The sequence below is a fragment of the Pelobates fuscus genome, chromosome 1 (genome assembly GCF_036172605.1).
Source record: "Pelobates fuscus isolate aPelFus1 chromosome 1, aPelFus1.pri, whole genome shotgun sequence".
Classification (NCBI taxonomy): domain Eukaryota; kingdom Metazoa; phylum Chordata; class Amphibia; order Anura; family Pelobatidae; genus Pelobates; species Pelobates fuscus.
The window spans coordinates 380,541,140-380,566,145 of NC_086317.1; the positions used below are offsets into that span (position 1 = coordinate 380,541,140).

General features: G+C 40.3%; 1 protein-coding gene across 1 annotated transcript in view; it reads left to right on the forward strand.

The window, feature by feature from the left end:
• The window catches only part of RB1 (RB transcriptional corepressor 1), a 223,751-nt gene that overhangs the window by 173,959 nt on the left and 24,786 nt on the right, over positions 1-25,006 (forward strand). Inside the window, exons 18-21 of the mRNA XM_063426003.1 lie at positions 7,837-7,955; positions 16,612-16,739; positions 17,703-17,848; positions 24,267-24,371. Of these exons, the coding sequence (XP_063282073.1) occupies positions 7,837-7,955; positions 16,612-16,739; positions 17,703-17,848; positions 24,267-24,371 (498 nt within the window). The remainder of the gene's footprint in view (positions 1-7,836; positions 7,956-16,611; positions 16,740-17,702; positions 17,849-24,266; positions 24,372-25,006) is intronic.

Here is a 25,006-nt window from a genome sequence, read left to right on the forward strand (position 1 = left end):
ACTCATTCTGATAGATGGCAAACATTAACATATGTATAGGTAGGGAGAAGATTATAATACACCACAAAGCCAAACATTGAGTGGCTTATAAATGCATCTAAACCCAGAGATGACATTATGTATGTAGGTGTGAAGAGAGTAATTTTCAAAGAAACTGATGAACCACCAGAGCATTATTGCACGATCATAAATTGTATGTGGCAACAATGAATTTGTGTGTGGTTTCTGTTGCTACCTCTGGGGAATCGTGCTGTAGTGTGTTATTCTGAATATTCTTTGAATAACATAAGAATTTTTTAAAGAATTTAAACTGTGGTTATTTTTTTTTGTTTAGTCAGATATGATGTGTCTTTTGATTACGCATTTCACCAAGATTTGTTTTTTCTCTTTTTTAAGTAAATTCTGCTTTTGTGTGGTTTGTTCTTGTGGTATATCTACAGCAACACAACAATGTTATGTTGTCTGCTGTTAACACGTGACATTTTCTCCCCTGCTTGCAATGATATTAGAATACATTCCGATTCATTGTACATTTTAGGATGAGATTCTATTGAGATTGACAGCAGACTTAAAAAAAAAAAATTAAAATAAAAAGCAAAAGAAGATGCTAGCTAAATCAATAGATAACAGCCAGGTAAAGTAGGACATCACTACCAAAGATTAGCCATCTGTGTCTTAGGTTAAATAAGCTTACAGGTAAATGACTTGGGAAAATAAAGGGACATTTTTTAATGTAATAAAAAAATAAATAAAATAAAACGTGTACTCCCTTTTAAAGTCTTGTATCTGCACAGCTAAGAGAGTTTTTCAGCTACTGTCAAAACCATCTCACCAGGAGAAGGCTACACCAATCAGAAACTTTTTATTTTGGTCTATGCGGTTTTGCCACATTTGCAACAGAGTTCTATGACATGCTTAATATATCCTCTGCCATAGTTCTACTCCACTCATATATTGTTACCATGGATAACTACTTGAAAAGGCCTTTCTCCATGTTGGCGTAGGTTGGCTAGAACTGATATCATAAAGTAAGAGAAAACCCCTTTGCTATATGTCTGCATTCAGAGACTGCTTTATCCAGATTGCTACAGTTATAAGCTACAATCAACAATAGTGGATGCACCATAACCTTTGCAATATTGCAAAGTTGTTCTGTTGCTTAGAATGACCCTTTATCCTTGGCTGAACATATGTTTGGGAAAAACAAGTCAGGCCAATGTTGGCCATCACTGACCTGGGTGCAGAGGTTTATTTTACTAGATCATATCCTGAATTATTGTTAGGACACCCATTGACCTCTCAGGATTTATTCATTATTTTATTTAATTCTTTATTAATCACGTTTCAGGCCATACTCTCTGGGAGGGTTTATACATATTCATTCAGACTTGGTATTGATTTAGTGTTGGTGGGAGGTTCATTCCTCATAAATAGTACACTGTTAACTCCTCCTCAATTCACACCAGGTGGGTGGTGTCACCTCCTTAGGGGTACATATTGTTAAGTCCAACTGATGTCCCATTGGCAGATGGACTCTTTGTCCTGTCTTTTGGGAAGACTGTAGTGTACGGTCTGTGTACTACACCAACTTGGTGGACACGCTCCCTTTGCCATCACTTCTTTTGGGCAAATCATTTAAGGACAAAAAAACAAAAACAAGTCCTGCGCTCACGCCCATCACTCCTGGGCTGCAGCAAGGACCACAGTACACATCAGCCCCAATACATACAGTAAAAAAAAAGAAAAAGTTCCCTGCGCTCTCTCCTAAATCCCTATGTATATTTAAACAAATGGAGGTCATTTAGTTACTCCAATGGCCTGCCAACATCAAGGCCAAGGTAATTTAAGGAGTTCACACCCTTTTTGGTGGTTTTAGGTATTTTCTCTTTGAGGAGCGTTGTGTTGCAAAGTGGGGGAGGCATGGCCAGTTTCATACGCCCTCTAGCCGTTTTCTGGGTTCAAGATAGGCATTTCTAAAAACAATATTAATTTAAGGCATCTCTAATAACTATTACTTTTGGCCCTCCCATCTTATTGCGTGGAGCTAAACGATTGTTGTTCCAGCAAATCACTATGATGCTCAATTGGATTGGAGGCCTAGGCAACATCTTGAACTCATGTCATGCACCTCAAACCATTTCTGAACCATTTTTACATTGTGACCAAGTTGCATTATCCTGCTTAAAGAGGCCACTGCTGTAAGGGAACACTATTGCCATGAAGGGTAAACATGGTCTGCAACAAACTCTAGGTAGGTGGTACATGTGAAGTAACATTAACATAAACGCCAGGATCCAAGTTTTCCCAGTCCCGAGCATAACACTTCCTCTGCTGGCTTGACTTTTTCCCATAGTGCATCCTGCTGCCATTTCCCAGGTAAACAAGGCACATGCACCCGGCCATTCACTTGATCTTAAAGAAAACCTTTTTCATCAGACCAGGCAAAGTGTAAGTTGGATGTGGTAAAGGTCTGTTGAGATGTGCCGAAACAGACGTTCGGGTAGATCTGTAAATAAAGAGGACGCACCAAGATGTAAGGCGTGATGGGTGGGATGAACCATATGATATCAGTCAATATTAGGGGTTGCTCTGTGTTTAAATAGGCTATGTAAGCCCTCCCACGAATTCAGGCTCTGCCTTAAAGCGGCACTGTCATGCCGAACTTGCCTTTCCCCAATCGATTCCTCTTCTCTCCCTCTGTCGGGGTCTGTTCTTCATTTCTTCCTGTCTACTTTAGTTTTCTTTAAAATCATAAGACAAAGTAAGGACTATTTGTCTTATGGAGGTTTCCTACGCCTGACCAGCTGAGGAGCAAAGTGTGCTTCATTTCCAGTGGTCAGAGCAATTTTCCCACAATTCTTACCTTTCCTCCGTGTTCCTGCAAACCTCCTTTCACATTTCCTGAATGTCCTGTCATTTAGACAGGACGCCGACGAAACTACCGAATTGCGTCCTAACCGAATGAGAACAGTTTCTCTGGTTTTTGTTTGGACGCAATTCGGGACTTTGTTTGTATCGAAATTTCAAAAATTCGGAAACTCCGATCCTATTCGTGCCGTGGGCCACGGTATCAGGGAGCTGTCTACCAAAAAGGCTGAAAGACCTAAACAGTGAGCAGCCTGTTTATTAGAAATAAAAAGTATCCCCCCTCTCCTGAGCCACGCGACTGGGGGTATTAAACTGAACGGGGGACCTATTGCCCTCCCCCCCACCCCGGCCCCCACCTTCTGAGCGGCGGGTGGGGGCCCTAAATGAAAATGGGGGGGACCTATTGTCCTCCCCCCGGCCCTCACCCATGAGCTGCGGGTACGTACCCTAAATAAAAATAAGAGGGGACACCTATTGTCCTCCCAACCAGTCCACACCCCTGAGAGGCGGGTGGGGGACCTAAATGAAAAGGGGGGTACTTATTCTCCCCCCGCCCATTTTCATTTATTTATTCTCCCCCAGCCCACTTTCATTTAGGGCCCCCACCCGCCGCTCAGGGGTGGGGGCCGGGATGAAAGTTGGTTGTGGTGTGCCCAAACAGACGTTCAGGTAGGCCTGTAAATAAAGAGGCAAAAGGATTAATCGGAGCAACTCTTTAATACGTTTCACATTACATAACCAAATCTGTAAAAACTTGTCTCTATTCCCTCTCGAGATATATGGGTTATATGCAGCGAATTTCCATCGTCCTAATCTTTTAATTATGTGAACTGTGATGTTTTTACTAGATGCTGCTGAAGTTGCTCCAGTTCTAAATGGATGGCCTGAAAATGAGAGGGTCATACCCATGTCTTAGTGTCCTCATGTACAGTATGAATGTGTGTGTCACCTTGTGGAAAAAATTAAATGGTCTTTTTTTTTTTTTTTTTTTTTTTTTTTTTTAAATCATGCACAGTCAATAATTCTTTGTTGGCATTGCTGAAACTGCTGTTGAATACAGGAAACGATCACTAATACTTGGCAACACCTTCTAATACATGCAACACAGCTCTAATAAGTCATTCTAATTCTGACTTTATCACCATATATAACATGTTATCAGAGCTTTGTGAACACAGCCATGTGCACTGTATATCAGGTTGAATGGTGTGTTTAACTAGCAGCTCAAACCTTTTCACCAGTGATACACAGAATTCAAAATTTTCAAAGTTTTCAAAATTGCTTGAAGTTTGCCTTTGTTATACAAAGCCATTTACGACAATCTGTTGAGAAATTCTTTTAGGTACATAGCCAGATAGCTACAGATGGGAAATAAGACTGAGTCACCGTCATCTTCAATTGTAAAATTAATTCATATTCTAAATTGATCACATTATTCATTAACTACTCATATAAGCCATCTGCTGTAGCCAGTTGTTTAACCGGTGAAACCTTAAAAAGGATCAATTTTATATTTTGTCCTGATTCTGTATGTATGTTTTGTTCCATGTTAATGTTATCATCTAAAATTGCTTCTGGGACATGTGTGAGGACTCAAAAGTATTAAAGGAACACTATAGTGTCAGAAATACAAACCTGTATTCTTGACACTATAGTTGTAAAAGCGATATTTATGTCTGGGCCCCCTTTCTCTGAAAAGGCAGTGTTTACATTAAAAAGCAAAGACAAGCTGCAGACACCAGAACTACTACATTAAGCTGTAGTTGTTCTGGTGACACTAGTGTCCCTTTCAATAGTAGGCAGTCTATGTTCTCTCTGTTAAAAAGAAGCCTGTTTAGTTCTATATGCAATTTTAGCTAAACATTTAAAGAAAGAAAAAAATCCGTATTTGGCAATTGTTAGTCATTTTGTTACCACAGGTGTTGTCTATTTTAATTATGTGGCAAATATTATCATATTCTATTCTGGAATTTTCCAGGTACGCAAATTACATTAGTTCAAAATTCTGTTTGGCTTTTTCTAATACTATTTTGTCAGAATCTCACAGCAAGTTATCTTACCCATAAACAGTCACAAATTGCAAAGACTAGGAGAAAAGTATAATATTTACAATAATACTCGCCAAAATTAAATCAGTGCACATCAACATCAACAAGAATAAAAACCATTTGCAGCTATAATAAGAGACAAAACACAGAAAAAAAACATTATTACATATAAGTCACAAAGAGCTCCACTCACTAGATTACAGTGGTTTGGTTAGCTAGCAAATCTCTCATAAAAGTTTACTTTTTACATACAGAAACCTTACAAGACTGTTACTTACATTTTGTGAGAAACTTAACCTATATATATATATTTGTTTTGTTGCATTTCTTTTACTTCCTCACCACAGGGGCTGTAAAGGTATTGAACGTGAATGCAGAGTCATTTAGTAACATCTAATTTGTGCTGTGGTTTCGAAGTCACAATTTGCATTGTCCTGATTTTGATAAAACTAGAGTTAAAAAGCTTCAAACAGCCATATGTACACAAACAAAACATACAGAACTTTGTTGTAAAAGGGAGTAGAAATATAGAGGACTGTAGTCTGGCAGATCCCTTGGTCCAGAAGCCTATATTTTAACATGAGAAGTAACAGTAAAAAGTTCAAGAAAATTTGAAACGAGGGTGAGAGACATTAATTGTCCATAAGTATAATGGATAAGAGGTAAAAGATGTAAGAGAGAAAACGGAGCTGGACAGTGACTCTAGTCTAGTCAGAAGCCATATTATGTAGCTCTGGCATTAAAAGTGTATTTTTCGTAAATAACTTTCTGATAAGTCAGTTTTCAATACTTACTTGACATAACTTGCAGTTTGATATATTTGACTGCCAAATTATGCCTTTTTTTTTTTTATGACTCTGACGGAAATGGTCAACGCAAGAATACTGCACCACGATGTGTTCAAGCTACAAGAATCACATTCCACAATACGGGGGTAGCTAAGGAATATACCCCATTTCTTATGCAGACTGGTAGCCTCCATTTAATTGCCGAAGCAGACTAAAATGCTGCACTTTGATGGTGCATACCGAATAAATAGACTATAGTGCCCACAACTGCCCCTAGGGATGTCATCGTTCACTGCCCGTGTTTGCTAGACAAGAGTAAACTGATTTCTGCCCTTCAGGGGAAAACTCTGTTTACTTTTGAGTATCTCTCATGGTTACAATTACATAGATGCCATTCCATTTACAACTACATATTTCATTTTCCAACATTTCCTTTGGCTTTTAGCTGCCATTACATCTTTAAAACTGTAATCAATAATATATATACGCAAACAAGATATGTAAAACAGGGAAGGGGGTGCTCACTGCAGAGTGAAACTCCCAGTTGAGTCTCCTTTGTGTACCTATAGGATGTCTTTGTATTCTTGCCAAGCCTTCCAGGTCTTATAGAACGATGAGAGAGAGCTATGAAGCGTAGCAGTTAATTGGTCCAACCAAGTGGCTTTCTTCAATTTTTGCTCTTACTTCATTAAACTGTCCAGTTGTCTCTATCCAATTCGTTGCGAACACCTGTTTGACTGCTACGGTGATTTTGTTAAATATTTTTAGTTCCATTCTAGTGAGGACCTCCAATGGCTTTGACAATAGAAACAGCCATGTTACTCCTCTCAATCTCTAGTATCATACCGTTTAGTCATAACCGTGCCTCAATAAAATATTGAATGAAAAAAAAAAAATTAGCTTTGGTTCAAGTCAAGAGATAGTGGGACTTTAATATTTAAGAGCTTAAAATTGTCTATATAAAAGCTTTGGGGAGACAACAAAGCATTGTACAGGATTTGGGTAAATGTGGAAGCCTTTGGAATATAAGATATATACATGATCTGAGTCTTCCCTAACATTACAATTTAAATGGACACTATAGGCTCCCAGACCACTTTAGCTCATTGAAGTGGACTGGGTGCACTATCACAGGTCCCTTAACCCTGGGAGGTGCCACGAAAACAAGTTTGTTTTCCTGGCACTATAGTTTTCCTTAAAAATAGAAATGAAAGGGTTATTACATATGTATTATTACACTATCCCCTCACACTCCCCATTTCTGCATTATCAACAATATTTGGATACCATGATAGGTCATTAGCTTCAGTATTAAACCGAATGTAACCTACAGATTAAGGAACTGCACACACACAAAAATACAGTTTTACATTTTACAAGGCTACTTAAAATCACCTATTTCAGCAAATAAATATGGGGATTTAGTTTCACCATATGGCGATATCTTGTACCCCAATATCGGTGGGTCCTACACTAATTCCAACGTGTGGGAAAAACTAAATAGTGCTGAGATAGGTGACTTTAAGTAGCCTTGTAAAACTGTATTTTTGTGTGTGCGCTGTTAATCTGTATTTTGTATACAGTTTAGTCTCTACTTCAGCAGTATTGCTGAGAAATGCATGTTCTGGGTGTGCCCCCGATTCCCTCTTTTTACTTGAACTGAATGTAGACCGGTTTTCAGCATGTCCAGATGCAACCGAACAGCGGATGATTGATAAGACAGAATTGACGGCTGTCTAGCTGCCTGTGCCAGTGAGCACATTGTACAGATTTCTGTATAATCACCTGCAAAACACAAATGCATTTAAATGAATTAATTTGCTTGCTACCAGATTTGTATAGAGTGAGTCAATTAGAAATAGTTTTTTTTATAAATATGCTTTTTTTAATATTTAATATAGTGTCCATATGTGTGATTACTGATTACTCTGGATGGTGCTCATCCTTGCACTGTTTGTATGCGTGGTTGATATGCCCTTTACTGCGTGCAAGTTGTATATATTATCATTATGAGCAATATGTAATTGTGATTATTTATCCTGACTTATGAAATATATATATATATATCTGTGATTATTTATCCTAATTTATGTTTTTTTATCCTGTGTTGTATTTTCTTTTTTTCTTTCTAGGACTCTCCTCTGTTTGATCTCATCAGACAAACCAAGGATCGGGAGGGATCAATTGATCATCATGAGGGAACTTCTAATCTACAACAGCCGCTGCAACACAATCACACTGCAGCAGACTTGTAAGTAAAGTGGCAGCTAGTCTGTGTCTATATCTGGTGAATAGAAACTGTGACACATCTTAGTCATTGCTTATTCTAGATTTACACCCACATTAAAGTAATAGATTAAAGCTATTAAACTAGTGCTTAAAAGACCGCTCCATGCACCTAAAGGACTGCAGTGGAGTGTACCATTAAGATTTGATTTTCACATAGGGTTATTCATTAAAGTGTGAGTTGAGACTTCAAAGTGAATCTCAAATTTTAGGCCAAAATAATCAAATTGAATACATATCTGATTTTTTCCCATATTGAAATTATGATGGTTCACACTTCAGCAAATAGCTTTGCTAATGTTAATGAAACTGTATGGTATTATCCCTTGCAATGTATTTTTTAAATCCATCAAGCTTAGGAGCAGTAAAAATATGACTAAGTATAAATAGAACTAAAAACAATTCATAGATTTTGTTAATTCAGCTCTAAAATATCTAGCTAGACAATTCTCAATAATACTCTTATGTCAGCCGAACAGCTGAAGTTTAACACTGCCCATATACAGTGCAATTTCAGCTTCCTCACAATTTCCTCTTTCATACCCGTTGCCATGTTGATTTTTCCTTTTTACTATTAGAGCACTCAGGAGAAGGGGGATTGCTACTATTTTATCTTATTAGCATAGGTAAATCTGCTTGGATTCTGAGAAAGGAGGGGAGGGTGCTCAATTGGTGGAAATAAGGGGTTCCCCCGTCAGGCACACAGGAGGCCTGGTCGACTATTATTATTGGTATTCATATAGCGCCAACTTATTCCATAGCACTTTACAATATTGTAAAAAAATAAATGAGACTATTACAAAATGGTACAGGAACAATGGGTTGATGAGGACCCTGCTCAAAGAGCTTACAGTCTAGAGGAGGAGGGGTATGAAGACACAATAGAAAGAGCATCAAGGGGGATAGCAAACAAACATGGTGGAAAAATAGCAGAACTGGAGGTTACAGTGCAGTGTGGCCCTTTTTGGGAGACAGATTTTTGACATAGAAGTTGCTGTCGGATGCCATAAGGATTTCTGATAGATTTTGAGGAACTTCTTAAATGATTGAAGACTAGGGGAGAGTCGGATGGGGGTAGGCAGGCTGTTCCAAGCTTAAAGTCATGGATGGAAAAAATGTCCCCTGGTTTGGGGTCACCTGCGAAAATCTCTGCCTGGGTCTGGCACCCTTCCAGATAAATTTGATGCATAATGAGGTAAGGAATGCTGAAGGTTTGGTAATTGGAAGAGTTTAAAAATAAAAAAATAAAAAGTCTCTTGGCAATATATTCAGGAGATGTGAGGCAGAACTCACTCAGCCAGGTTTTTTTGGGATGGTGTTTAGCAAGAGTATGAAATTGTTTTGATATAGACGTGTCGGGTCTTTCGTAAGCGGGATTCCCAGGTATTTAATAGCCGCATTTCTGACGGATCGGGTCAGCAAGCCTCAGTGGTAAGTTAAAGTCTAGGATAGTGGATTTAGAAAAATTGATCTCTGTTTGAAAATTCACTATACGATTTTACATTTTGCCATTATTACTGGTAGGGAAGTTTCAGGATTGAAAAAAAAAAAAAGAGTACGTCGTTGGCGTATGCTGCCACTTTACGGTGGTCCTGTTCCACCTCCACCACTCTGATATCCGGGTTCTCTCTGATTGCCTATAAGAATGGTTCAAGGGCAAGGATGAAGAGCAGGGGCTACAGGGGGCATGCCTGCATACTTCCATTACATATAGGGAAGGGCTCTGAGTACACCCTGTTGATGTGCACTCTGGCAGTAGGTGAGGATTATAGAGCTTGTATCCATTTTTGCATGTGTTGGCCCATACCCATAGTCCTCAGTATGGCAAAGAGGAAGTCCCAACTGACCATTTCGAAAGCCTTCTCCACATCTGTGAAGAAGAAGAGAAGGCCCCCTTGTAGAATACAGTGCCTGATCTATCAGAGACAAGGCTTGTATGGTGTTGTCATGGATCTCTCTATTTGGCATTTGGCTATTGGGGGGGGGGGGGGGGGGGGAGCCTAAAACCTGGTCGTTGATATCTACATTAAATAGTGAAATTGGACGATAGTTTTCAAACTCCTCAATGCTCTTTCCTTCTTTCTGTAAAATAACAATGTTTGGGTTTGGGTGGGGATCTGAGTGTAGTGTTTGAAGTGCAGATAAAGTGTGAATATCCCACCCACCACCCAACAATCAAATATAATTGTGAATGCAATGCAAAAGTATGCAGTAATAAAAAGTAGTGTAATACACAGTAAAGGGGAGTAGACCCCCAATTATGTCTAAGTGTTCAGTGGGGTCACGATATACGGGGAAATTCTTGGCCTCAGACATACAAGTGCATGGTAACGAGCAGGTGGCCAAAAGTTTTTGCTGAACCTGTTCTGTCGAGTGGTTACCACAAATAGTGAATGATAGAAGATAGTGGCAGTATACAACTGTTATGCTATACATTCCCGTGCCAAGGGTGTAGCCACGAGGGTGTTCTGTCTGGATTCAGAATTATAGGTGACTGCGGGGCGTTAAGAGTTATAATGGATGAGAGAGGCTGCAAGCCCATCCTAGGGTCAGTTTTGTAGGGGAATACCAGAACTTGCCCAATCTGCAGTAAACAGTGAAATTTAACCCTCTCGTAGAGCTTGGGCAACTGCTGTGGCAGTCCAGGGTGGGGGTGAGGTATATTGTGGTTGCATTCTCAGGTGCATCTGAGCAACTGCCAAGTTGAAAAGGTCGGTGCAGCATGTTATGGGTGAGCCAAGTGGAGGCCTAGTGATAGTTATACTGTCCCCTCAAGTTCCAGATCACCTATTTCTCATGCAGACGTGATAAAAAAAAATATATATCGTTTTCTTTCTTTTTATTTCCGAATTTTTCTTATTTTTACGCGTGTTTTTTCTTCATTGTTGCTCTTTCTATTTTTTTTATTTTTTTATTTTTTTTTTTTTTTTTTTCTTCTCTGGTTTGCTCTTTTTAAAAAAAAATATATATATATATTTGTTTTTTTTGTTTTGCGAGCTAAAATGAGCAGAAACTATGTACAGGAATGGAAACTCAATTTAAGTAATGCCCCAATCGATCTAGGAGATTTGGCCAACACATATTGATGGCGGGAAGTTGAAGTTCATGGCCCAGTTCCACAAAGTCTCTATGGGTGCAAACTAGGAAGGGGCTCAATGATGTGTAGGCTAATAACCCCTGTTGTCATCTAATACTGATAGAATCTAACCTTCTGAGATTGGAGCACCCTCGTCAGAGGCTTCAGGGCTCTGCGGTAGCCAAAAGTGGCTGGGGACAAGGCAGGATACACTCATAGTAGGGGGAGCTTCGGCGGCTCCCTTGCCTGCTCTAGGATGTCTTCCATGATTTGCTATTTTATATACGGTGTATGGTTTATTTGTGAAAGTAAAGTTGTGCTAGAATTATACAAATTGTCCATGAGAATGTTAGTTTGTTTGTCCATTATCTCCTTGCCCGGCTGATTTTCTCTGAGAGGCATCGACATTGGAACTATATTTAAAGGGACACCAAAACCCATGAGAGGTTGACAAGCGCTTTTGCACAACTAGACATAAGCCTCTTTGTGCCACCTTTTTTGTGAGTGTATATTTTGTATGTTGTTTTAGAGATTTTATGTCATTAAATACTTCACTATGTATGTTTTTTATTCCTCCTTTTATATGATCACCATGCAATATATATGGTAAATATACACACGATTTGTGATTGTGGCGCCCCCCACTGGTATATGTCTTTGTACTATACTGTCTGCATATTTGTATTACGTTTTGGGGATTGGGAGTGATCCCTTTTTGGGAGTGGCTGTCCTGCACTTTCTTTGCACTTTATCCCTCATACCGTTTTGATTTATTTGATGGAGCAGAGTGGTTTAACTTTTTTTTTTTCCCCCAGTTTGTATTTTATTGAGTTTTCACACATAGAAATACCACTGTATCGTAGTGTGAGACTAGTAGGGTGGTACAAACAATGGTAAATCTATGATACAGCAACGTCATAGTTTAGTCAGTACCTACTTTACGACATATTTTTGTACACTATAGGGGTATGTCTTAGTGAATGGCCCTCTGTTGGTTTGCATCATAGGCTAGTGTGGTCTATTCTGTGTTGTCATCCCTCTTTTTACCAGGTAACTCTGCCTGGTAAGTTAGAGAACATTTAAACTGAAACTGGTTCACATAAACTATTTACAAAATATAGGCAAGCTTATCTTAAAAGGACACTATAGGGGGGCGGAGCCAGCAGCCGAACTGACAAGACGTGTCTCTCAGGAGCTCCGTTCAAGCCGGGAGAAAATGGGCTGTTAATGCTGTTTATGCCCAACTTCCCCTTTCACATCAGCCCTACCGTCCTCCTCAAACAATGGGGCGCAAAAGCAAAAAATACCGGACGGAAAAACAACCAAATACCGCCGATATTGGCGAACTCTTGTGGAGGCCGCAAGCGTCCCTGAGACCTGTCATGGCGCCGCTCTCCGACGCACTGTTCAGATCGTCCAGTGAAGACTCACTATCCAACCTGGACATGATGGCGGAGGCGCAGAGAACAAGCAAGCCCAAGGCACTAAGCAACCCGCCTGTCACTGAAGACCGACTAAAAGCCCTCCTGGAAGATCTACGCCGATATATTGCGGCAGACATCAATTCCTTTAAAGAGGAAATACATGGGGTGTCGGTGAGATTACAGGACACAGAAATCAGCACAGCGGCACACGAAGCCCGCATCAACAGCCTAGAGGGTGAGCTGACTAAGATCAAGAACGAATTGGTCCAAACCCGGCACCAAGTTGCAGCGATGGAAGATCGCAGGCGATGGAACAACGTCAAAGTAAGGGGCCTGGCTGACAGTGTTACAACTGCAGAAATCCCCCATCTCTTCAGAAGGCTAATATCCAGCCTATTCGCGCCAAAACAAGCTAAAGCCATGTTTCTGGAGGGATGCTACAGATTACCGCAACCGCAGGCGAGCTCCCAGCAACACTGCAGGGATGTAATAGTGCGTTTTCAGCACGGCCCAGACAAACAGGCCTTCCTATCAGCGGTCCGCAACACCACTCCTTATCAATTTGAGGGACACTCTTTATTGTTCTACTCGGACATATCCAGGGCCACAATGACATGGCGAAGATCCATGAGACCACTTACCACAGTGTTGATACACCATAAAAGACCCTACAGATGGGGAGCACCACGGAGCCTTATGATACCTCACGAGACTGGGACTCTTAGAGTTGCCGACATATTTGAATTGGGCTCCGTTCTACAACAACTGGGACTCCCCCCCCCCCCCCCCCCCCCCCCCTGTGGAGACGGGGACGCATCCACCAGCACCTAAGCCAAAGCCACCAACATGGGACCTGGCCACTATCCGCCCTTTTATACCGGCTACCCAACGGAACGAAGCAGCCGCCATCGAGAAGACCTGACTGTCCTACACAGCCACGCACTGCATGCTGCAATGTTTTTTACCCAAGTTAATGTTTTATATACTGCAATGTTTCATTGTACTGCAATGTTTCCCTGTTGACTTAATACTTAAGCACGCACAAAGCGCAAGCAGATAGCTGTCCCTGGAGACACGTCTCACCAAACCTCTACCCGCTGGCTCAGGGGTACACGTACCCCTTTCTGTCTACCCCCCACCCCTAACTTTGATCTCAGCTCTTAGTAATAAGTTTAAAGGGGTGCTCCGCCTCCTGTGCCTTAACCGCACACGCTGCTGTCCCGCACTAAACGATCACAGGAGGCTCATAGCATTCACTGCCCCGAGATAACATAAAACCCTACCGATAATGCTCCGAGACGGGCAGTCGTTATAGTTATAGTTTAGCCAAGTTGAATGGTTACTGTTTCAAATAGCGTTTACAGAGAAACCCTATAGACCTACCATGTCCAACACGATTACATATTAGATAATAGGCAGGTTGGCTATATACCGCTACTATGCAGGCCCCTGAAACCGCTCCGCGTATTATCCCAAAGACGCTCAACCTTCGGTACACACAAACTGGTCCGTGAGCCATTATTAGCCTTGTTTGAGCTAACCTGTTTTACTGTACTGCTAACTAATATTTAACTTTACAACTTTTCAAAAGTTTACTAACATCAATACCAAAAGGTGCATGTAACGTATTTGCCATGTTAATGTCATATTATGTATGATGGAACGCTTGCATTCGTTGTCGTGGCAATGCAGGCTGCCTGTACACAACAAGCACAACAAAAATAAAGAATTATATAAAAAAAAAAGGACACTATAGCCATCAGAACAACTACAGCTTATTGGATTTGTTCTGGTGAGGAGAATCATTACATTTAGGCCTTTTGCTGTAAACACTGTATTTTCAGAGAAAATGCAGTGTTTACATTACAGCCTAGTGGTAACTCCACTGGCCACTCCTCAGATGGCTGTTGGAGATCTTTCCTGGGTCATGGCTGCCTAAAATGCATCTAAACATTAAGTGTCTCCTCCCTTTGCATGCAGACACTGAACTTTCCTCATAGAGATTCATTGATTCAGTTCATCTCTATGAGGAGATGCTGATTGGCCAGGGCTGTGTTTGAATTGTGCTGACTCTGCCCCTGATCTGCCTTCTTGTCAGTCTCTGCCAATCCTATGGGGAAGCATTGTTATTGGATCAGGCCACCACTTCTGCTGATGTCAGCAGACTGCTTGCAGAGTTACAGCTTCAGACTTGAATACAGTAGGATTTTGCTATATTTAAGGAGGCATGAGGGGTCCAGGGGGGCTAGATGGTGGTTTTAACCTATAGGGTCAGGAATACATGTTTGTGTTCCTAACCCTATAGTGTTCCTTTAAATTGTGTTATGGTTTGTGTGGGTTGGTTCTCCCCCGCTCGGGTAATCTTGTGCCAGTCAACTGTCGGCTTGACCCCCTGTGTTCTTCTTATGAAAGTGGGCATGGTGTGGTCTGTGCTGCGACTGTATGTGTCGGGGGTATGGTGAGTCAGCGTTTTGTGCTGGTCTTGGCCTTATGGGCCCACACTGGGTCTGCGTCAGTTATTTGTAGGCGCTGGAGAAATGTCGCCTGGTCTCCACTGGGGGGGTAGGGTCAGTATCTCCTCTCCCCTCCCCTCTGGACCACCATGATCCGGCCACTCCCCACTTATACTTGTTTCCTGCCTCCCGTCCAGCGACTGGGCCTAGCTGCCGTTTTGCCGCTAGCACAGCGAACGGAAGGTCCCCATAAATGGCTACATTGCAACCCTCGAATCGGACACTTAGAATCTCTCGACCCGGACATAATGGCAGCCCTAGCCGCAATGTCTTTAGTTACTGCAATAGTGTCTTTGGGTGTGTCCCCTGGGGAAGATGCGACTTTGCGGATCCGGAATGCCGATGTCACCATCTTCGGGGCAGCACCTCTCTTTGTTTCCATGTGGGACAGTAGGCAGTTGAGGAAGGGCAGGACATCTTCTCCCGAGATCCATTCCAATACCCCTCTGAGGCGGATATTCTTTCCTCTGTGCCTTGACTCCAACACAGTCAGTCTTGGTAAGCTTTTGGATTTGTTGGGCGAGGTCTTGGATCTCCTCTTGAGCGGTCTGTAGCCATTGTTCCCTTGCTCCGTCTCTGGACTCCACTTCCTTGATTCCATTGCCCAGAGTCCCCAGCTCAGCTTGGGTTGCTCGCAGGTCCGCTTTGCACACCTGCCGCATTTCCGGCAAGAGGTGTTTTGTGTGTCTTTTCGTTGCTGGCGACGAGTCTTCGTCGGATTCGGACTCGCTGTTGGTGCAGCTAGCTAGGGTGGCCCCTGTGGGTCGCTCTGCATCTTGCGATGCCTCATCCTCACTCTGCGCTGCAGGCGCCATCTGGGGCACAACCCGCGGGCTAGGCCGCTCAAACTAGAGCCTGATATCAGGCAGTTTTCGGGTCTCCAGTAGGTTTTTTTTGTTTGTTTTTACGCCCCATAATGGCAATTGGATTTGTTTGGTGCCTGTTGGAGCTGTTTAAGTATTTTAGTTTGCTGATTTTCGGCCTCTGTTGCAGAGCTCCTCTCAAGCACGTCTTTCTTCCTGCTCAGTCAGCCACGCCCCCGGTATCCTATGGTTTAACTTTTGTGTACTGTAAAATTTTGTTTTGTAATGTGCAGTGTACAATAGAAGTTGTGACAGTCATTTTTCTTCAGCTTTTGAAAGCCTAAAAAGAAATCTAAATGTACAATGCAAAATAATAATTGGTGAAATTATATATAAATGGACATGCACATCTCCTCTTAACAAACTATTTCAAACGTAATTTCCCAAGTGCTACTCCAAAGCTCAATATGAAATATCAAAATGAAGGAGAGCGCTCTCTGGTCTGCCATACTTATTTTAACGAATTATAATGTATCAAAATTGTACAGTGTCACAGCAAACAGGATCACCATTTTGTCTTCACATTATCACTCTCACAAAACTATTCAAAAATCCAATATGAATTGTTCCTCAAATGTGTAAGTATGAACAGCCACTTTATTGTACCAATTTAGACAAGAAGGACTGAGGGCACCCAACGCACTACAGCATACTATAGTTCTGTAGCGATTATGTTGACTAGTGTCCCTCGTACAGTAGAATATTGAAACTAAACAAGATGTTATGTGTGGTTTGAAATTTCTAGGTATCTTTCACCTTCAAGACCAAACAGTCATTCTTCTACAGCTCCTACCACCCCATCAAATATTAATGGACTTCATGCATCTCCACATCAGCAGAAATCTAAATCACTTTCTTTGTTTTACAAAAAAGGTAAGCTTCATCTGTATAGATATTTCCACAATTTGTTTTTAATGTTACAGTCCACATTTTTTAAGGTTCTGGATTCCCACATTCCCCCAAAAAAACAATCAATGATTAGTGCAATTTAAAAAATAAATAAATCATAATAGAGGCTATGTATGAAAAGTGCTGTGTTTTAATTTTAGATTGCTTTTCTGGAGCTTTTCCTATTTCCCCTATTTATTACCTTGTTTGGGTCAAATATTTCTTACTGCACCTACTATCTACTATAATTTTCCTGTTCCATGTTGGCACTTTTTTCTCCCCTTATTAAAAAAACACAACAAAAAAACCTTATTTTATCAACAAATCTTTCTCTGTTGTTTTCTAAATAGTGTTTTATATAACAAGTAAGGGTCTTTCATTGTCTTCATTTTAGATTCAAGCAATAAAAAGCAGTCCTTCAAATTGCAAATGCACATTTTGTTTTTCTTATTTGTCTTACGTTGTGAAAGTAATCAGTGGTAAAATTATCAGGGGACAAAAAGAATTTGAAACGTTTGAAAGAGGCAGAAACACGTATGATTTGGCGCATTACAGAAAAGTTGAAAAAAGGTGTCTAAATGTATAATGTATAAAATGATGTAGTAATGGCTTTATTCATAAGAAAATGACACATGCAGAAAACTGGCACAAATATGAAAACAGTTGAGATAGATTTTACACATAACCCCTAGTGTTTTAGAACACTTCTTAAATGAATAAGCAGAATTTTTCAAGTTTGTTATAATGACTATAATAGATGTACCTGAGTGGAAACTACTCCTATAGAAACTATTCAACTTTAATCCACTCACGGTGATTGTAGATTACAAAGATGTTTTCTGTCTTGCTAGTGCAGCAATGAAATTGTATAGATCCTTTCTTCCTTTGTGTTTAGATTATATGTCACACGTTTAAACGCAATCTAATCTTGTGGAGGCTTATTTTCAGTGTACCGCTTGGCGTATTTGAGGTTGAAAAGTCTATGTTCCAGACTTTTATCTGATCATGCTGACCTAGAGCATATTATCTGGACTCTTTTCCAACATACCATGCAGCACGAAAACGAACTTATGAGGGACAGACATTTAGATCAGGTAATCCAATCTGTGTTTGTAAGGAGTACAACAGCATTTATAACTGAATTCATTTTAATGCATTTTTTTGGTGTTAACAAATTGGGTGTTTTTATGTATATGCATTGGGCATTTAAAGCGAAAAATATGTGCTTTTTCCAGGTTAAAAAATAAGAAATCTATGTAGCAGGTCTGCAAGGGCAGATCTTGTAACAATAATTGACAGGAAATCAAGATGGAGTCATTCAGTTCCAGGATACATCACAAACAGGGTGGATAAAATCCATTATTTTTTTTATTAGGATTTTAAAAACTTTTTTATTTACCGTATTTATCGGCGTATAACACGCACCGGCGTATAACACGCACCTCATTTTTAGAAGGAAATTCCAGGAAATTTCCCCCCGTCCCATAGTATCCCCCCCCCCCTCATCCCATAGTGTCGTCCCCCCCTTTCCATAGTATTTCCCCCCCCCTTTCCATAGTATTCTCCAACCCCTCCCATAGTATTCTCCCCCCCTCCCATAGTATCCCCCCCCATAGTATTCTCCCCCCCTCCCATAGTATTCTCCCCCCCCCTTCCATAGTATTCTCCCCCCTCCCCTCCCATAGTATTCTCCCCCCTCCCCTCCCATAGTATTCTCCCCCCCTCCCCTCCCATAGTATTCTCCCCCCTCCCATAGTATTCTCCCCCCCCTCCCATAGTATTCTCCCCCCCTCCCCTCCCATAGTATTCTCCCCCCCTCCCCTCCCATAGTATTCTCTCCCCCTCCCCTCCCATAGTATTCTCCCCCTTCCCCTCCCATAGTATTCTCCCCCCCCTCCCCTCCCATAGTATTCTCCCCCCTCCCCTCCCCACCTATAGTATTCTCCCCCTCTCCTCCCCTCCCATAGTATTCTCCCCCCTCCCCTCCCATAGTATTCTCCCCCCCTCCCCACCCATAGTATTCTCCCCCCCTCCCCACCCATAGTATTCTCCCCCCCTCCCCACCCATAGTATTCTCCCCCCTCCCCACCCATAGTATTCTCCCCCCCTCCCCTCCCCACCCATAGTATTCTCCCCCCTCCCCTCCCCACCCATAGTATTCTCCCCCCCTCCCCTCCCACCCATAGTATTCTCCCCCCCTCCCCTCCCCACCCATAGTATTCTCCCCCCTCCCCTCCCCACCCATAGTATTCTCCCCTCCCCTCCCCACCCATAGTATTCTCCCACCTCCCCTCCCCACCCATAGTATTCTCCTCCCCTCCCCACCCATAGTATTCTCCCCCCCCCTCCCCTCCCCACCCATAGTATTCCCCTCCCCACCCATAGTATTCTCCCCCCCGTCCCCTTGTCCCATAATTACTTACCTATCTTCAAGCGTGGGCCGGCTTCACAGCGCGCACCGCGGTACAGGAACTTCAATTTCAGGTTCCGGTTTCCGGCGGGACTGAAAGGAAGTGTGCACACTTCCTTTCAGTACCGCCAGAAACCGGAACCTGAAATTGAAGTTCCAGTACCGCGGTGCGCGCTGTGAAGCCGGCCCACGCTTGAAGACAGGTGGTAAGTAATTATGGGATATCGGCGTATAACACGCACCCACGATTTCCCCCCTATTTTTAGTGAAAAAAAGTGCGTGTTATACGCCGATAAATACGGCAAATCGTATTTCTTTTTTCTTTTAATTGATTGCTTAAGCTATTTTTTTTTTCTATTTTTTTTTCTTCAAGCACCATAACCAGTGATTTGAATTGGTCTTGGTGCTTAGTTTCTGTATGTACAAATTTTCAATATGAAACTGTGCACATACTGAGATATTTTATATTGCTATTAGGAGGTGTAACTCCAATTCCAGCTGCATCATTAATACGGTATTAGTCAGCCTGGCGAAATCGGCATCACACCGCATAAGAGAAGGATTGGTGCCCGGTGAGGGTCCAGTGTAGAGGACTGTTGCAGTTTTTAGTTTTTTTTTAAAGATATGTTGTTTAGGTAACAAATACTGATGTTTAAGCAAATGCATGCTATTGTTACATAAAACAATTGAAAGAGACTCTATAGTCATCTCAATGAAGTAAATGGTCTGGATGCAGTAACTCACCCAATTAAACCCTGCAGCTGAAAACAGTGCAGGGTAAAATGCCTCTACAGGCACTTTGACAAAATAGTGGATTAAAACTCCACTATCTCACTTAGATGGTTTTAGAGAGACCATCTGATTGTCGCAACGCTGCATTTTGCTGAGCATGCGCAGTAGCCTTCAAATGGTTTTAGCATTCGATTGACTGAGATTATTGATCTTGAGAGAAATATGAAATCTTAATCTGGTTGCAAATATTAAAATCATAACAAACCGCAAGAATTAATCTTTACATTTAAAATTCATTATTAAAACGTTTAGATGTGGGGGGATGTCAAAGTCAAAGGTTCAAATACATTACAAGACAGAACTAGCCTAACACTAAATGCTTATGTTGAAATAAGAATGTACAGTCTATTAGCTAGACTTTCATATCCAAAAAAGTGCAAAGTGTTTTCTAATACAATGTTTTATTGCTATGTCCTGCAATGAATATTTTTCAGTACAACCTACCATATACATGCTTGTACATGCACTACCAAAATAAAGAATAATAGAGTACTAAATATTGATTTGGGTTTCCTGCCTCACTACCAACACTCCCCCAGCATTATCTTACTGTTCTGTCATATGTATCAACATTTTAAAATGCATTCCAATATGTTTATTCTATCAACATACAAGTATGTGTTTGTGTGTATGTATATGTGTTTATGCATTTATGTATTTGTGTGTATGTATAAAGTGTATATATACATGCATGCGTGTATGTGTACATATGTCTATGTATGTGCAGGCACATTGGTATATGTTTAGGTACATGTATTGGTGCTTGTGTGTGGATGGATGTGTAGGTGTGCATGTACATATATTTGGGCATTTGGTTGTATTTATATGTATATTGTATGTACTTGTGTATAGTGTGTATATTCTTGTGTATACTTGTACATATGCACTACTTGTATATATGTACATGAGTGAGAGTTTGTATGCTGGATATAGGCATTCATGCATATCCTGTAACTCTTGTATTGTAATGCATGCATTCTTTATATTAATACTCCCCCCTTCTAACACCATCTTCTGCATTGTTCGCTTGTTTTTTTTTTTCTCTCCCCCCCTCCACTCTGATTTTCGCACAATATAATTAGGACCCTCTTTGCAAGAATGGTGCCTATGTTCTATCAACCCTGTCTTATCCCTTTAACCCCTGTATCACAACTCAACTTTGAATTCTATGTGTCGCCTTGCTTAGAAATGCTTCAGACTTGAGAAAGGGAGATTCTCCCGAAAGCTTGTCATTAAAAAAGTTCTGTTAGTCCAATAAAAAAGGTATTACAAGATACGAATTGTATCCTTTTTTTTTTTACACACACATAATAACCCACAATGTTTATTTATGTATTCATTTTTACGTTTTCACTGTTTACATTGAATGCATGGGGGACACCATGGCTTTCTTTTTTTGGCAGACAAAAAATAAGTGAATTTAAGCTTACCGTTGCTCCACATTTTACCTCAGTATAAGCTCTATAGCATTTATGGGGGTTGGGAGTTCAAAAGAAGCTGTAACAGGTGCCATTTCCTTTGAATGTTGTTGCAAGCCTTCACCACACTATACAATATGCTTATAAAATTGCTATAGGCATTTTTTTTCACTGCAGCTTTTTTTTTTTTTGCAGTGGTGGTAACATACATGCATACGGTGCCCCAACGGCATTCCATATGCTGGTTTCAAAACAATAAATACAGTGGGGGATAGGTAAACAATGCACATTTTTAACCCCTTAAGACCGGAGGGCGTACAATTACGTCCTTTTTTAAAGCGGCTCTAAACGCCGCAGGGCGTAATTGTACGCCCTCCGGTTTTTTGTTACTTACCCGGTCGCCGGCGATCCCACGCCGGCGATCGCGGTTGGGGGGACTCCCAGGGAGCCCCCCGCAGCACCTCCGTCCTCTTCAGCCCCCCCCGGGCCATGTGAGAGTGAGGTCCTTGCGAGGACCTCACAATCACATGGCCGGGATAGCTGGCTGCAGCAATGCCAGCAGGGGGACAAACTGTAATGACATTTAGTCCCCCTGCTGGCTGGAAATCAAATTAAAATAAGTGTAAAAAAAAAAATTATATTATATATATATGATCTAAGTATATATATACACACATATACACACACACACGCATACACTGTCTAGGTGTATTTTAATAATATATATATATATATTATCAAATTACACATAGACTGATTCTGATTAAATATATATATATAATTATTGTTATATATATATTTATATATAATATAAAAAATATGTAAATACGTAAAAAAAATAAAAAAAACATATAAAAAAATATATAGATGTGTTTTATTTCGTTCTAACTGTATTGTGATATTAATATATATATATTTATATCAAAATACACGTAGAACAAAATAATATATATACGTATATATCACTAAATATATACGTATATATCACTATATATATACCTATATATAAATAAAAATATTTAAAAAACAAATTATATATATATATACACATATGTATATATATATATACATATATTAATTCTACACATATATTTATGTAATATTTTTACATAATTAGGTATCCTAATTAATTACAATTAGCGGGACCTGCCTGACAACCCATGCCGAAAGTATAGGGAATTTAATTTGCTAGCACTATATTTAACACTATAACTTTCCAAGACACCATAAAACCTGTACATGGGGGGTACTGTTTTACTCGGGAGACTTCGCTGAACACAAATATTAGTGTTTCAAAACAGTAAAATGTATTACAACAATGATATCGCCAGTAAAAGTGACGTTTTTTGAATTTTTCACGCACAAACAGCACTTACACGGACGATATTATTGATGCAATACTTTTTACTGTTTTGAAACACTAATATTTGTGTTCAGCGAAGTCTCCCGAGTAAAACAGTACCCCCCATGTACAGGTTTTATGGTGTCTTGGAAAGTTATAGTGTTAAATATAGTGCTAGCAAATTAAATGTTTTCAAAAATTACAGCGTCAAATATAAGGCTTGTGTTTCATTTTTTTCACATTAAAATTCGCCAGATTGCTTACGTTGCCTTTATGACCCTATGGTAGCCCAAGAATGAAAATTACCCCTATGATGGCATACTATTTGCAATAGTAGACAACCCAAGGTATTGCAAATGGGGTATGTCCAGTCTTTTTAGTTTTTTGCATTTTTCACACACAAACAAATACGAACGCTAACTTTGGCCAGTGTTTGTGACCAAATGGCTACTAAAAAAGACTGGACATACCCCATTTGCAATACCTTGGGTTGTCTACTATTGCAAATGGTATGCCATTATGGGTGTAAATTTATTTCCTGGGCTACTATACAGTCTCAAAGGCAACGTAACCAATCTGACGAATTTCAATTTCAAATGTAAGACGCTATATTTGACCCTGTAACTTCCCAAAACACCATAAAACCTGTACATAGGGGGTACTGTTTTACACGTGAGACTTTGCTGAATACAAATATGTGTATTTTATTGCAGTAAAAGCAAACAGTATTATGACATTGACAGTTAAAATGCCATGTAGAACTAAAAAAATAAAAAAAATCTTATTTTCTCTCATTTTTTTCATATTAAATTATGTTTCATAGCTAAATATTTGATATAAAATGAAAGCCCTGTTTCCCCTGAATAAAATTATATATAATAAGGGTGGGTGCATTTAATATGAAAGAGGTGAATTACGGTTGGACAGACATATAGCGCAAATGCCAGGTTTTGTTTACATTTTGTTTCGTTCACAACGTGTACATTTGGCTCCGTCCTTAAGGGGTTAAAGATATTACGTGAAGATAACAGGCTATTAGATGTCGTTTTGTGGTATAACATGCTAGGCTAAGTATGCGCATAACACACCTAGTTGCTCTTAAGATTATACATGTATTGCTCAGTCACTGCAGCTTTTTAACACGCAAACTATTCACTTTTAAAATCTTTACAGTTTTTTTTTTTTTTACAAATTAATCCTGACTTAAAGCACATAATTACTGTTACGCATGTTATTCTTGTAATTACCAGTTTGGGCGTTGTTGTTTTATTTTTATTTTTATTATTTATGAGTAATTGTACAAATAGCATTGTTCCTTACGCTAACATCTAATTTTTCGTGAAACTTTTATCTTTAATACATGTTATCTTACACTTTACTTTAAGATTTTATACTATTCGGTTATGTTAATACAATGATTTATACAGGCTTTGATCACTGCATATCTATGCATTGACATTGGTTACTCAGAAGATATGCATTATATCCCATGAGCTCTAATTGCAGTGAGTTATGTTATTAGAATTATATATATTTTTTTGTCTTTCCAGATTATGATGTGTTCTATGTATGGCATTTGTAAAGCAAAGAATATTGACTTAAAATTCAAGACTATTGTAACAGCATATAGAGAACTCTCAAACACGAATCAAGAGGTACAGTATTTATTTATTTTTTATTCTTTGAGATGAACCAAAACTAGTCTAAATAGGAAGTTTTAGTTTCAATCGACTGCAACATTTTAATCTCTCAAGATAAGGGGTGCCCACACTTTTTTTTTTTTGTGGCATGATCTACTTTTCAAATGACCAGCTCAACAAGCAGTGGTGTACACAGAATCCATGGGGCCCCGGTGCGAAACTCCTCCACACACACAGACACACACACACAGACACACACACAGACACACACACAGACACACACACACACACACAGACACACACACAGACACACACACAGACACACACACAGACACACACACAGACACACACACAGACACACACACAGACACACACACAGACACACACACAGACACACACACAGACACACACACAGACACACACACAGACACACAGACAGACAGACAGACACACACAGACAGACAGACAGACACACACAGACAGACACACACAGACAGACACACACAGACAGACACACACAGACAGACACACACAGACACACACAGACAGACACAGACAGACAGACACAGACAGACAGACACACACAGACAGACACACACAGACAGACACACACACACACACACACAGACAGACACACACAGACAGACACA